The sequence below is a fragment of the Dendrobium catenatum genome, unplaced genomic scaffold (assembly GCF_001605985.2).
Source record: "Dendrobium catenatum unplaced genomic scaffold, ASM160598v2 fragScaff_scaffold_223, whole genome shotgun sequence".
NCBI classification, from domain to species: Eukaryota; Viridiplantae; Streptophyta; class Magnoliopsida; order Asparagales; family Orchidaceae; genus Dendrobium; species Dendrobium catenatum.
In genome coordinates, this window is record NW_021318685.1 from 217,836 (window position 1) to 232,089 (window position 14,254).

The following is a 14,254-nucleotide window of genomic DNA, read 5'->3' on the forward strand; positions in this document are numbered from 1 at the left end:
AAAAGAGAGAGATGAATTATACTCCATCATATATCGAAAATTTGTTGGACATGTTTAGTGTAGTTTGCAAGTTGACGATTAAGGGTTTTAACACAAAACTTAGGCACTTGGTGAAGCTTTCGAAAAGACAATCGAAAGCCTTCACCTTAGGCTCCCCTTAGACTCTAGAAACATTTCTTAGAGCCTATCCATAGGATTTCTAATAACATTCCATCCTGTGCCTCTAGGTCCCTTAGATGCACCATATATTGTCTTTCTAGGAGAGTCGTAGAGCATGTCCACCTATCGGACCTCTCAATCATATCAAAAATTGATTTGGAGATGTTTCATGAATCGGAATTCTCCAATCAAGTTTTCCCTTCCCATGCATAATGGTTTGGAGCACCTCAAGGCTCCAAACACTCCGATGCATGAAACCTTTTGACTTATGACCAAAATCCTAGGTTTGTGACACTTTGTTTATTAATACAAGAGCAATAAGCATTTGTCCATTACCCTTCATCTTGGATATCTTGGAGCCTCTCAAGGCCTCAAAATAATCCACCAACTTTAACACATGACTTTAGGAACAAGTCTAAGTCATCTCCCTTTTGTTGAGACAAAAATCAACAAATGCAGCATTTCCGTAAGTGAAATTTGGAGCTTCTCTAAGCTCAAATGTCCATCGTATGTAATCACTTGAATTTGAGACCAAACTCTCAAGTTCTCTTAGTTTGTTGAACCATCTAATCAACAAACACTTTACTCATGTGTTGTATTTAGGATTGTCTAATACTCCAAGTGCTCCTCCTGCACATGAATCATTGTAGTTTGGAGTCAAACTCTAGGCTATCAACTCTTGTGTTGGAACATAAAACCAACCCATCTTTTCCTTCCCTTCGTTTGTTAAGACATACAATTGACAAATGAATGTTCCACTCTCCCAGTATGATAATTTGAAGTCTCCAAAGGCTTCGATCAATTATCATTACATGATAGTCAAACTTTAGAAACAAATTCTAAGTAATCCTCCACTTGAATGTTGAAACAAAATCAACAATCCTTCTCTCTCATACATGATTATTTGAGACATCTCAAGTCTCCAAATGTATCATTGTATGAATCATCTAGACTTAGGACAAATCCTAAGATTCCCTATTTTGTTGAATCTCATAAAATTAACAAATGAGTATTATCCCTATTCACTTGGCTCCAACAAAGTGAATGACCTTCCCCTTGAGTATAAAGTACTCAAGAGCATTCATGAGATTTTGTAACTTCAAAATCATCTCTCTCCTTTAACCCCAAAGTTACAAGGAGCCTAGCAAATCACTCATGCATTGGAGCGCGAAACCAACAAACCATCTTCTTCCTTCAACCTCAAAGTTGTAGGAAGCTTCTCATATAGTTTATTTGTTGGAACGTAAACAAGTGAATAATCCTTTGGATATAGGATTCAAATCCTAATCTTCCTCATTTGCTTAGTCACTAAATAAGCAAATGAAGGCTCCTCCTTGGACACCCAATGTCCAAGGAATCCCTTCAACATGCAAATTCAAAATTTGCTTGTTGTTTCTCTCTTCTACAACTTAGAATTGTGAAAATCCTCTCATTCTCCTAGCCCAAATCTAGAAGAATGGTCATTCCCTTTGACACCAAATGCTTCAAGGGCACTATGAATGTGGAACCTCCAAGTACACATTATTTCCTCCTCTACCAAACAAAAAGTGTAGAAAATCAACCCATTCACTTAGCCTAAATTAAGTGAATGTGTGTCCTTTTCTTTGAACACCAAGTGCTCAAGGAAATTCCCCTAACTTGCAACTTCCAAGTTGCACATGATTTCCCTTTTCTAACAACCAAAAGTTTAGGAAGGCCATCTTTCTCCTTCAACTCAAAGTTGTAGGAAGCTTCTCAAGTAATCTATTTGTTGGAGCACAACCAACGAATAATCCTTGAATATAGGATTCAAATCTAATCTTCCTCATTTGCTTAGTCACTAATTAAGCAAATGAAGCCCTCCTTGGACACCCAATGTCCAAGAAATCCCCTCAACATGCAAATCCAAAATTTGCTTGTTGTTTCCCTTATTCCTACAACCCAAAAGTTGTAGGAAATCCCTCATTCTCCTAAGCCCAAGTTAGGAGAGTGCATTTCCTTCTTTGGACAACAAATGTTCAAAGAACTTTCATTGATTTGCAACCTCTAGTTGCATTTCCCTCCCTCTTTCCTACAAGTCAAGATTGTAGGAGAGTATTTGAATCCATCTTCATACTCTCAAACCCAAGTTGGGAGAATGAATTCTTCTCTTTGAACACCAAATGTTCAAAGAGGTTTTAAAAGCTTGCAACCCAAGTTGCATCTTCTCTTCTTCTTTCTACAACTCAAAAGTTGTATGAAAGTCTCACACAAATCTCCTATTTGTTGAATCAAAATCAACAAGTAATTCAATCCAAAATCATTTGTTTGTTGAACCAAATTCAACAAATAATCCATATCATGCAAATGAATCAATCCTAGTTTTCTTTCATTCTCCTAATCCAAATTGGTGAATGAGTCTCTCTTCTTTGGACACCCAAAAGTTCAAAGAATCCTTGATGTGTAGGCCCAAATCTACACATCATCTTCTTATGTTTGCTTAACCAACTTAGCAAACTAAATACCATCATTGACATAAGAGTTCAATGATAGTTTCTCTTGATTTGTAACCCCAAAGTTACAAATCTTTCTCACTTATTGAACCAAACTCAATAAGTGATTCAACTTTATTTGCTTAATCCAAATTAAGCAAATGAAACCCAACTCCTTGAATACAACGATTCAAGGAGACATCTTTTTGATTTGTAGCCTCAAAGCTACTGATCTCCATTCACTTTTATAGGTTCCAAAAGCCTTAAAAGATGTAATACCTTAGCCCAAAAGCTATAGGTTCTCTCTCCTTAAACTCCAAAGTTGTAGGAGACTTCCCCTCCCTTTAGCTCCAAAACTAGAGGGAGTTCCCCTACATTTAGCCCAAAAGCTAAATGTTGGATTTCTTTCTCCTTTAGCTCCAAAAGCTAAGGAGATTTCTCCAACATGTAGCTCAAAAGTCACATGTTGGACACTCCTTTCTTAGACCCAAACTCTAGAAGGACCCTTAGTGTGACATACCACACAGACCTCACACACTTAGGTGCATAGCCCCCTTAGGCATGCTAGGATAGGATTTTTCTTTGTGTGCGCATGTGATTGATGTTGTGGATTGATTGCCCTTGGATTGTCTGCGTGTGGGCACTTGCCCTTAAGTGGTTAGTATAGAGATATAAATGCTTTTCTGTGCAGGTGGCCATATCTAAAAGGGGGGCGCTCATAAATGATAATAAACTGCTTGCATGACAGGTACTGCTTAAAACCCCCAAAGATGTGGCCAATAGGTAGAAGCAGGGCCTAGTGCTTAGCGCTCTAAGTGCTAGGCCAATTTTGAGATGATAATATTCTTGCTATATAAACTGCCTCCTAACTCTGTTTTGCAGATTTGAGTCCTTTTTTTATCATGTATTTGGTAGAAATAGGATGTAAAACTTGTGGGGGTTTGGAGCAAAGGAAGGGAGCAAAGAAGATGAAGTCCAAAAGAACTTTTGTAAAGCTTGAAGACCCACAAGTAGAGTCTGTAAATGTTAACTGGGTTGTATAATGCAGGCAACTCAGCTGCCAAAACGTTTGTAATAACTGGACATTATTTACATTTCTGTCTTAATTTATATACAAAAGCATGTGTTGAAGTGTTTACTGAGTGCGCAATAGAAAAAAGCATGTTTTTCTTAGGTTTCTTCTCTTGTTTTTGTGGGTGTGGCCTGGACTTGATTACGTTAGGCTCTTAGGATAAAAACTAAATTTTCTACCCTTAACATGTAAGCAACTTAATAATAAAATCAAATTAGGCTCTATGCTTTTCAAAAAAAAAAAAAAAATAATTGCATGGCTCCCTTCAAGGAGCCAGTTTTCAAAATTAAAACAATCATGCATAGCCCAAGCATGTCACATGTAGAATGCCTCAACTTAAGGACTAGATAACAAAAGTCTTTTTCTTTATGAGTCAGCATTTGCATACCACACATACTAAGGCATCTTGGCCTCAAAGCCAAGCTATAAGACCTACTTTCTAAGAAAAACAACCCTACCATCTACATTTGCATTGAGACCGAATAACATGGTTTTAAAAGCGATTAGGAGGGTTAGCTGGTAGTCCCTTCCAGGCGGGACAATAAATCCAGAGGTCGGGCGGTTATGCCTCTTGTGAGGTGTAGCTTGTAAGTCCCTCTTTGCACTCGTTAGATCTAGGTTCGAGGCACTACCTATCGGTAGTTCTCACCTTTGTCTTAGGGTTCGAGGCAAGGGTTGATTTCAAATCACCCTATAAGCCCTCACCTTTTCGGGCAATTCCTCCAACAAGTGTTGTTGGGATGTAAGCCCCAATCTTCTAATAAAAATACCAACTTAAACCAAAATTAGGTTGTTAAAATGTAAAGCCCAACATAGGATAGTCCGAGCACCTCTGAGTTTCCCTCAGAATCAAGTGCTCCTACTTCACCTTTTCTTGGACTTCACTCCAAAAATCTGATTCTAAGTTGATCAAATCTCTTCCTTGAAATTCCTAAAGGCTAAAACACTCGAGGTCGCCGTAGACGAAGAAGGAAGAGAGTAGAAGGCTTCCTGGAGCTTAAGATCTCAAAAGCTCCGGCAGATGAGAGGGATGGAGCTCTCGGAGGGTTCGGCCAGGGGTCCAGGCGGAGTCGGGGACGTATTCCGCACGCGAGGAAGGGAGCTCGGGCGCGAGAGCTGTCCGTCGCAGCCTCTGTTCGGGACGGAACACACGCGGGAGCTGAATCCCGCTCCTCTCTTTCTCGCTCGTTCTCTCTCTGGGTCGGGACGGGCACGAAAGGAAAGGAGGAGCCGAATGCCGCTCCCCACTCCCTCTCCCGCTCTTGTCTCGCTCTGGCTTCGGACGGACAGCCCAAGGGACCGCCCAAATGAGCCTATGAGGCTCTCTCGTTACTTGAAACGAGGAGAATGTACTTGAGTACATTGAACCCAAATTTTGGGTGAGAAATGAGATAAAATCTCAGCCCTAGGTTCAAAAATCTGATTTGGGGAGTTGATTGAGCCCAAATCAATCAATTGGGGCTGAAATTGGCTCCGAATTGGGCTCGACCCGAATCGATTTGAGTCGATTTGGGTCCTATTTTGTTCGATTGAGTCAATTTTGCGAAATTGAACTCCGATTGATGCCGATTAGCGTCGAATTGGGTTCGACGACGCTCGACGAGGTTCGATTGGGTTTTAATTGATTTGATTTAATTTTAATTTAATTAAATTGATTTAATTTAATTAAATTGGAGTCTAATTTGAGTCGATTTTGTCTCGACGTCGATCGATCGAGTCGATCGAGCGCGATCGAGTCGATCGAGCGCGATCGAGCCTAGTCGGGCTCGATCGGGGTCGAGTCAGTGCGAAATATTCGTCAACAGAGGGGTTGCCTAAAAATATGTTGTGCTTAGTGACGAGGTTAACCCCTCATTCTTCAAATTTGTTCCCTAACTCTTTAACACTGGTAGATCTTCTAAATGTTGTGCTTAGTGACTTATTTAATCAATGGGAAGGAAAATTAATAAGAGAAATTTGATTAACTACATCCAATCTACTTCAATTAAGAAATGAAACCCAAGCTCCAATAGATAAGCTTAAAAAGATTCGTCTTTCATGAGCAATTAAATTTTTAGAGACTCCAATAGGGAAAATTTTCTCTCACCCTCTTTTGACGTCACAAGGTTCAATCTACATATTATGCCTTATGGTACAAAAACTTGGATGATTCTTGACTCAACTGACAAAGAGTTCTCCCTCCATGTTTAAACGTTGCATGGCTCAGGAAACATACACTTTGTATCAGAAAAATTCATTTCTAATGACTCCATTGAGAACGATTTTTCTCTCCACCTTTAGAGGTCCCAAAGGTTGGGTTATATACATTCCACTATCGTGCAGAACTTTAGCAACTCCACTTAATAGGGCATTTCTCTCCATATTTATTTTTTTGCTCAGGCTCAACTACGTAGATGTTCAATATCGTCTCCAAATTAAGATGTTGATTTGGTTATATAATAAATATTTTTATTTTTTCATTTTTTATTAATCTTCAAGCTATCCATCATGGTATTGTTATATAATAAATAAAATATTTTACTTGGTGCAAATTAGAGTCTTGCATTACAAAACCCAAATGATTATAACTTGTATCGATCTTCCTAATAGATAATCTTCTTAATGCACCTAATTATTGTTAGTTATCCAAATGGATAATCTTCTTGATGCACAAAAAGCCTTTGCTAGCAATGTCATGATTGTCAAACTTGGAAAGCGGTCCACCATCCATTTCCCTCAAACCATCATTAAAATGGAAACCATTAGGACTACACTCAAATTTGGTACTATATATAAGGTGATTCAATTCATCTGTCATTCCTACAATTAAAGTTATTCAAGCAAAGGGGTTTTTCATTGAATCTAAAGTTTTTCCTAATAACTAAAGTCCATCTCTAGACAATAGATAGAAGACTTAAAATCAAGCCCAATACTGGTTTATCAAAGCTCTCAATTGATGTTGCAGCTAATGTACCTCCCAAAAGGATCCTTACAATATTGTCCATTGTCAATAAGGAGAGGAAGACCCAACCTAGGTCACCAAAAGGTTCATTAGACCGGTCCCTCCTGGACCGGGCCAGCCGGTCCACGAGCCAATTAAAGGGGGAATTAAGAATGGGTTAGGAGGGAAAATTCAAAAGAGGTGTTGTTTTGCGATTTACATCATTATCGTACGCTTTAAATAGATTGTTTTCCTAGGGTAGGAGGATGTTTTGTTTGCTAAAATTATGTTGTTCTTAGGTTGTTTGGGGTCTATTCGATGGCTAGGGATTAGGGAGAGCCGAATCTTCCTCTCTAATTGAAAATCCATTGTATTTTGTTTGTTTTCTTCTGTATATCATCAATTAAAAGAGTTTTCTCTTGTTATTCCTCATAACACTTTTTGACATCCAAGGAGTCAATACTGAGTATTCTTAGGGAGAACCCGAAGGAGAAGACTCTCGGTGGGAGACCTGAAAAAATTTTCAAGAAGCTCACATAAACTGAGTCACAGGAAAAGAGGGCAAAGAGGATGTTTTTCAAATGTTAGAAGAGGCATACATCGGGACACAAATGTAAGGACCGAACTCTTCAGATTCTCACTGTTTGTGATGACAAGGAAATTGAGAAAGGAGTCATATTTCCACAATGCGGACAAGGTGGGTCTTTGGGACGGGGGTATTGTTAGACCGGTCTCTCTTGGACTGGTCCAGCTGATCCATCCTGGACCGGCTCCTCTGTATAACAGGTGGAACAAGAGTTCCACCAGTAACTCTCGCTCCCCTCTCCAGATGGGGTTCAGCAGTCAATTAAGGAGGGAATTAAGGTTGTGTTAGGAGGAAAAATTCAAAAGAGGGGGTTATTTTCCTAGGATAAGGAGATGTTTTGTTTGCTAAAATTAGATTGTTCTTAGATATTCTAGCATGGAAGGAATGCTCTCATCCATAGAGAGCCGCTGTAAAAATATGAAAGGCATGATGAAGAAGTTGATCGAAATGCAGCCAAAAGCCTCACCAGCGGTTCTGATGGCTGAACTAAAGGGGAAGGATATTCCGGAGGACAATGATGAAGTGGAGAGTATTTTCCATCAAAGACCGCCATAGGGGGATCCATGGGTGGGCAAATTAGGGTATTCCGAAGGAATGATAGCGAGGGGGGAGACTAAATCCATTGGGAGACTACCTAGGCATATGGAGAGGTGGAATGGGGTCCTAATCAGCCAAGGGAGAAAGGGAGATATTTGCACCATCATTATATAGGAGGAAATAATGAAGGGAGAAGCTATTGGGGTATGGATGCAAGATCGAGAAAGTTGAAGATAACACCAGTGTTTAAAGGGAAAGATGCTAAGGGATGGGTGTATCAAGTAGAGCATTGCTTTGCTATCAACGGCCAAATTGAAGGGAAAAACTCATAGCGATAGGGCTATGTTTGGAGGGAAAAGCCCTAGCTTGGTTTAAATGGAGGTAGGCTCGATATCCAATCTATTCATGGGTTGGGGGGGGGGATTTAAGGAGTGTTTATTAGAGCGTTTATGAGCCATTCAGGAAGAAGACTTCCACAAACAGTTCTATGCCCCAAATCAAAAGGGAATAGTCATAGAGTATCGGGAGAAGTTTCAGCTATTGTCGGGAAGACTGAGAGGAATTTTCGAGGAAGAGTTGGAAGGGAATTTCATGAAGGGGCTTAGGGAGGATATACAAGTAGAGCTTAGGGAGCTGAGACCTAAAGAAGAAATAACAGACAGGGAGGTAGTGGTGTTGGTAGACAGTGGGGTTACCCACAACTTCATCTCCAACTAGGTTGTAAATCAATTGAGGGTGAAACCGATGGACACAGGGTAACTATGGGGTGATGATGGGTACTGGAAAGATGAAGACGAATGTGTAGGGGGTGCTTCTGACCATATAGGGAGTCCAGGTGAGAGGACTTTCCCCCTTTAAAGTTAGGGAGCACTGATGTCATGTTATGAATGAAATGGCTGCAGAAGTTGGGAAAGACAAAAGTTGATTGGCAGGCGCTAACGATGGAGTTCAAGGTTGAAGGGAGAAAAGTGATTATTAGAGGAGATCCTAGCCTGTCCAAAACTATGATTGCACTCAAAACTATGGTCAAGGCGAAACAAGGAGTAAGGTTGTGCTACTTGGTGGAGCTGCAGAGCCTAGAGGAGGTCAGAGATTCTTTGCTGGCCAGATATGTGTTTTATTCATGATTTTCTTGTCGTTAGTTTTCTGAAATTGTTAAATCAAATTTCAACTAAGGCTGTTCCTGAATTTCTCATGCACTTCCTTTAAAAGATTAATATTTTTTGCATTCAATAAACTAAATGGATTGAAGAGAATGCTAAAGAGATTGATAGTTTATTATTTAAATTATAATATTCAGGTAGGAGTCACACTAGAAATAGTGTAAATGTGATTAAAGATAGGAGTTTGAACTTTGAAGAATAATATTGTATAAATTAATAAAATTTGAGATAGAATTATACAATAGATACATCATGAAGAAAAATTTTTTATTAGAGGACATTTGAATGGACACATTGGTAAAGTGGTAGAAATTTTCAATAGCATTTATGATGTCTATGGTTTGGAGAGACAAATAAAGATGATAAGATTATATTAGATATGCTCTAGCTTATGCTTTTTTAATTGCTAATACAATATTTAAGAAAAGAGGGGAGCATCTCATCACTTATAAGAATGGATATAGTAAAACTCAAATTGATTATTTTCTTATAAAAAAATAAATCATTTAAATTACAAAGATTATAAAATCATTATGAGTAAAAGTTTATATATATATATATAACATCACTTATTAGTTTTGGACTTTAAGATGAATGGGCATAATACAAAAAAAAGTAAAATATTATCCTAGGATTATATGGGGGGATTTAAAAAAATGCTAACAAAAATATTTTTGTGAGTAAGATTCAAGATCTCAAGGTTTTGATTGTGCATGATAAAGCTAATGTTATGAGAAAAAAGTAACTAGTAATTTTAAGAATGTTGCAAAATATTTAATTAAATTATAATTAAAATTTATATTGTGCAATCCCTAAACCTCTCATATTATAAAAATTAAAGCAAGCCTAGTCTTCTCCCATCATCTAGCAAAAAAAAGGGCAATAATTAAAAAGAAAAAATATATATTTAAACTTTATCTCCCTTTCTCTTCTCTCTATTCAATCTCGGAAGCTCCCACCACATTTCTCGATCCCTTGCCTTCCAGTTTGCATTCGCAAAAGCTTGCAACTTCTTCATCAACTCTCCCACATTTCCTCCCAACCCTCGACACTCACTCTTTACGTGCTCCAAGCCCACATGTGATTCTTGCTCGTCTCCTATAGTCGCAACACCCATTCTTCTTATCGCACGCCCACATATACGAGTAGCCCGATCACCACCTTCGCCTCCAACTGCATGCACGCCTCCAATTCTCAAAAGCACCAGCTACAAGTTGCCCCAACTATTGCCACACTCGACCTCACCCTCATCGTCTTACATATTCCACACTGCCAATCATCTTGTCAGCTCCCCGCTCGACCTAATCGTGCCTCTCGGTGCCGAGCTACCTCAAACATCCTTCTCAACCTTCCTCCTCTATCCTTATCCCTCCCTTATACTATATTTCTCTCTAAGTGATAGAGATATCCCATATTCTCTCCCTCCCAATGTTTAAAATTGCATATTCGGGTATTGAGGCATTTTTCATTCGTGAGGCGAGGCGTAAGTCTCAAGCCGTTTTGAGGCATAAGCCTCAAAATCAAAAGATTGCGTAAATATAAAATGATAATTTTTTATACACTAATGAGTGAATAATATAAAACATAAAAAAGCATAAGATATGAAGTGAAATCAAAATATCTCAATAATAAGACAACATGAAATATAGTTCAACTCAAAATTCTATCTTTCCCAAATCCCAGTATTCTTTTCATTAACATATAATTACAATTTCCAAAAATAAATAGCAATGACATATCACATAAGAACTCATAAGTCATCAGCACTGTCATCACTAAGGGGTTCTTCATTTGAATCATCATTATGGTGAACTGCTCTCTCCCCTTCCTTCACTCCTATAGAGTCCAATGTCGGGCATTTACTTCAAGTTTTATGCAAGTTTTAATATATATAGCGTGAGGCGTAAGCCTCAGGCCAGTGAGGTGAGCCGGGCCTCAACCAAGTTGAGGCGCAAGCCTCATAAAAAAACTCGAGGCGTAAGCATCGTGGCTTTTTTTACTGGAATTGCGCAAAGGCGGGCCTCAAGGCGAGCCTCATATTGCGCAATTTTAAACCATGCTCCCTCCTATTATCTTTCTCTCTCTAAAACCTCCATCTCTTCCTCTCAATCTCTCTTTAGCCATCTCACTCTCACTCTCTCATAAAAATAAATATGAATCAACCCCTTGCAAATTCCTTATGTTTCATGTCTCATGATTTGCATGTCGCCGCCTCGCACATGGGCAAATTTGTGCCTTTTTGATTGCATGCAACCCATTTACTATAGGTGTCTTTGCAGGGTATTTTTAACATTCTGAATGCAACGGTAAAGTCATTTTTGCAAACATATGTTATTTAGGAAACTTTGCACAACATCGAGCCTGTAGACTATTGTTTTTTACCACATTCACTCGAATTGATCGCGAGAGATCATTCTTAGATATTTTCACCATTCTGAAAGCAACGACATAATCTATTTTGCAAACAAATAGCGATTGAGTTATTTTAACAGTCAACGAGTTAATGAGACTTGATATGCACCACGACGTTGCATTGTCTCATGCACTTGAATTGATTTTGGAATATGTATTAAGGTCAACTCATCCCATAGATTAAAATAAAAATAAAACTCATCCCATAGATCATTAAATGGACTTGAAAATGTATGAGTGAGTGAGAGGGAGAAAGCAAGAGAAATGATAGTAAGGGTGAGAAAGATGATAGAGCAAGCCCAGGAAATAAATTGATATAGGGATAGATGGAGGACAAGGAAGTGGCAGGAAGCAATGATTCAAAGGGAGAAGAAAGAGAAAGGAAGGGTGGGCTAATTGAGGTAGTGTGCGAGAGCTAGAGTAGGAATAAGAGGGAATAAGAAGCATAGGGAAAATAAGAAAGTGGAGATAGAAAGATTTTGAGCTTCATTTCCTTGGGTATGGTCTCATTCCTTTGAAATAACAAAGGAACTCTAACTCAAGTGCTTGTAAACTTCCTCAGACTACCTATTTGTAGGACCCGAGCCCAATTAGATTTACTTATAGTGCAAGAGTGTGTTTTCCTCTTGTTTTAATGAGGTTGGAAGATGATAGCCTTGATTTTATATTTAAATGTTATAGCATAGAAATTTAAATGGAAGACGAATAATGATTCTCTTACTAAGAGAAGAATAATCCACAGCTTACATTTTTCAATCCAAGTTACCTTTATCCACTATAGATCCAACTATGGATGGAAAGTTGAAGCTAGTGTAGGCCATCATGCATTAATCGCATGCCCTTTTGACGATCATGACTTTTTGGGAACTCTTGATGGCATTCCTTTATTGAATGCATTTAACACATCATCAAAAGGTAAAATTAACACAAACTCATGTATAAGCCAATTAATTTTATTTTATATTTTGTTATCTCCTGAATGAGATCAATTAGTGTTTCATAAAAGGTGTAAGAATACAGCATTTTGCCAATTACCAAGTCTACGTAATGCAAGATTGTAGCAGCCGAAACCAAATCTCTACGCAGTGGGGCAAGCCAGAATCTGTGTAACCGGTAATTAAAGGTGTATTGAACACACCATTTGAATGAATTAAATATTAAGGCAAGCAACAATTACGCCTATCATTATATAAAGTTTTCTTGCTCACTAACATGAACTATCATTCATCCTTTTTTTTTAAGATAATAGTTACACAATTGCTACGACCTCCTGCAACTGCTTCATTATTAAATTTCATAATTCCACTGATTGGGTGCTTCTGCATATTATTTGACAAGAGAATTAAGTGAATTGCGATTCAGAATTTCTTGAATTTTGTTTTCCATGTTTAGATGTGAAAGTATATGCATGGAGCTTCATGTTCTCAACATTATCTTCGTAATAGAAGTAATTGAATTTATTATGGCTTTACTTGGCATTTTTTAGTTCCTTCTGGTGTTTGGGTAAGAGTGCGATGGGACACAGAAAGGTAAATGTGTTGTTGGGAGGGGTTGGGGAGATCTAGGGTTTCAGCTAATTGCTAATGGAAATATTAGCAGAAGTGGAAGTTTAAGGCTTACAGTTTCATTCATAGAGGACAAAGGATGATACAATAGAATAAAGCTTAACATTAATAGCACCTATTAGGTAAACGTCAATATTACTTCAACTTCTCCAAGATTTGTATTTCGTTCTAAGCCATTAGGGGTTCACTGACTGAAAATATATCAACTTTACACTGAGAACCAGTGAATGCTCTAGTTTTGCCAAAGGAATACGTTAACAACTCCACAGACTTTATAAATATGATACTTTCTATTAAATCCAACTAAACGAAATAGGAAAAGGACAATGCTAGAAACATCCAGGGTGGACCCACCACCAAGGAATATAGACGGCCATCAATTTCATATAAAGAAAAAGTGAAGTTTTAGTAACCTTTAGACCACCAATATTCAAGCTCAGCGGGCATTGGAATTCTTAATGGAGCTTTATAGAAAGAGTTCAGCCACATTTCTCTTTCCTGATCAACTTCTTCAACATAGGTTTTCCAGTAATCAGGAACCTGCATAAAAAAGGTTGTTATGGCTACCAAAATAGAGCATTTGTAGTTGTGAGAGAAGTAAAAATCATTCATTCAACTCACTTCATAGAATTGGTTAATAAATCCAGGGGCCATCCACACATCATCTTCTTCATAGAAGTAGGGATGTTGAGGATCACCATAGGGGCCTCGCTCTTCCCGGACCACTATTTAGAAGGGCAGAAAATAGTCAAATAAAATAAACAATTACATCAAAACAAGACTATTGTATAGTAACACGGAGCAGTGAGTAAGAATCTATGTTTATAAAGCAAGGAGCAGTATGGTTATAATAGATAAAAAAATATATGCCAAAACTAACGTGCAAAAATTAGCACTTCTGATACCATAACAATCTTGACAAAATACAAAATTACACTTGTGCTAATAAAATGGTCTAGACCAAAAGTCAACAAAATTTCCAAAGAAAATCAAAATAACATAAGAAGCTTGAATTTCATAGAAACTGTCAACTAGTTTAAAAAATATTCAGAAATCTGCAAGGTGGGCCAGATGCAATAGAGGCAATAACAGTATAACCTCAAAAGACATTAAACAAACCAAAGCTATCATCCTAAGTAATCCTCTGAATCATCATAGATACATTTCTTTTATGGAAAAAAAATTCCAAAATAATCTTTTGACTATTAGGTATGTCACCAATTTAGCCCCAGAATATCACATTTCTTCAACTTAGTCCCTCATTTATATAAGATTTCCAAATGGCCCCTCATAGACTACAACAACAACACAACAACATCAAGCCTTTATCCCACTACGTGGGGTCGGCTACATGAATCCTTTTTCTCCATTGTGTCCTATTAAAAGTCAA

At 38.0% G+C, this 14,254-nt stretch overlaps 1 protein-coding gene across 1 annotated transcript in view; it reads right to left on the reverse strand.

Annotated features, from left to right (window-relative positions):
- Nucleotides 1-14,254, reverse strand: part of LOC110103041 (protein TIC 100) — a 48,021-nt gene that overhangs the window by 6,325 nt on the left and 27,442 nt on the right. The window contains exons 8-9 of the mRNA XM_020831587.2: nucleotides 13,486-13,589; nucleotides 13,278-13,404 (exon numbers count right to left, since the gene is read on the reverse strand). Of these exons, the coding sequence (XP_020687246.1) occupies nucleotides 13,278-13,404; nucleotides 13,486-13,589 (231 nt within the window). The remainder of the gene's footprint in view (nucleotides 1-13,277; nucleotides 13,405-13,485; nucleotides 13,590-14,254) is intronic.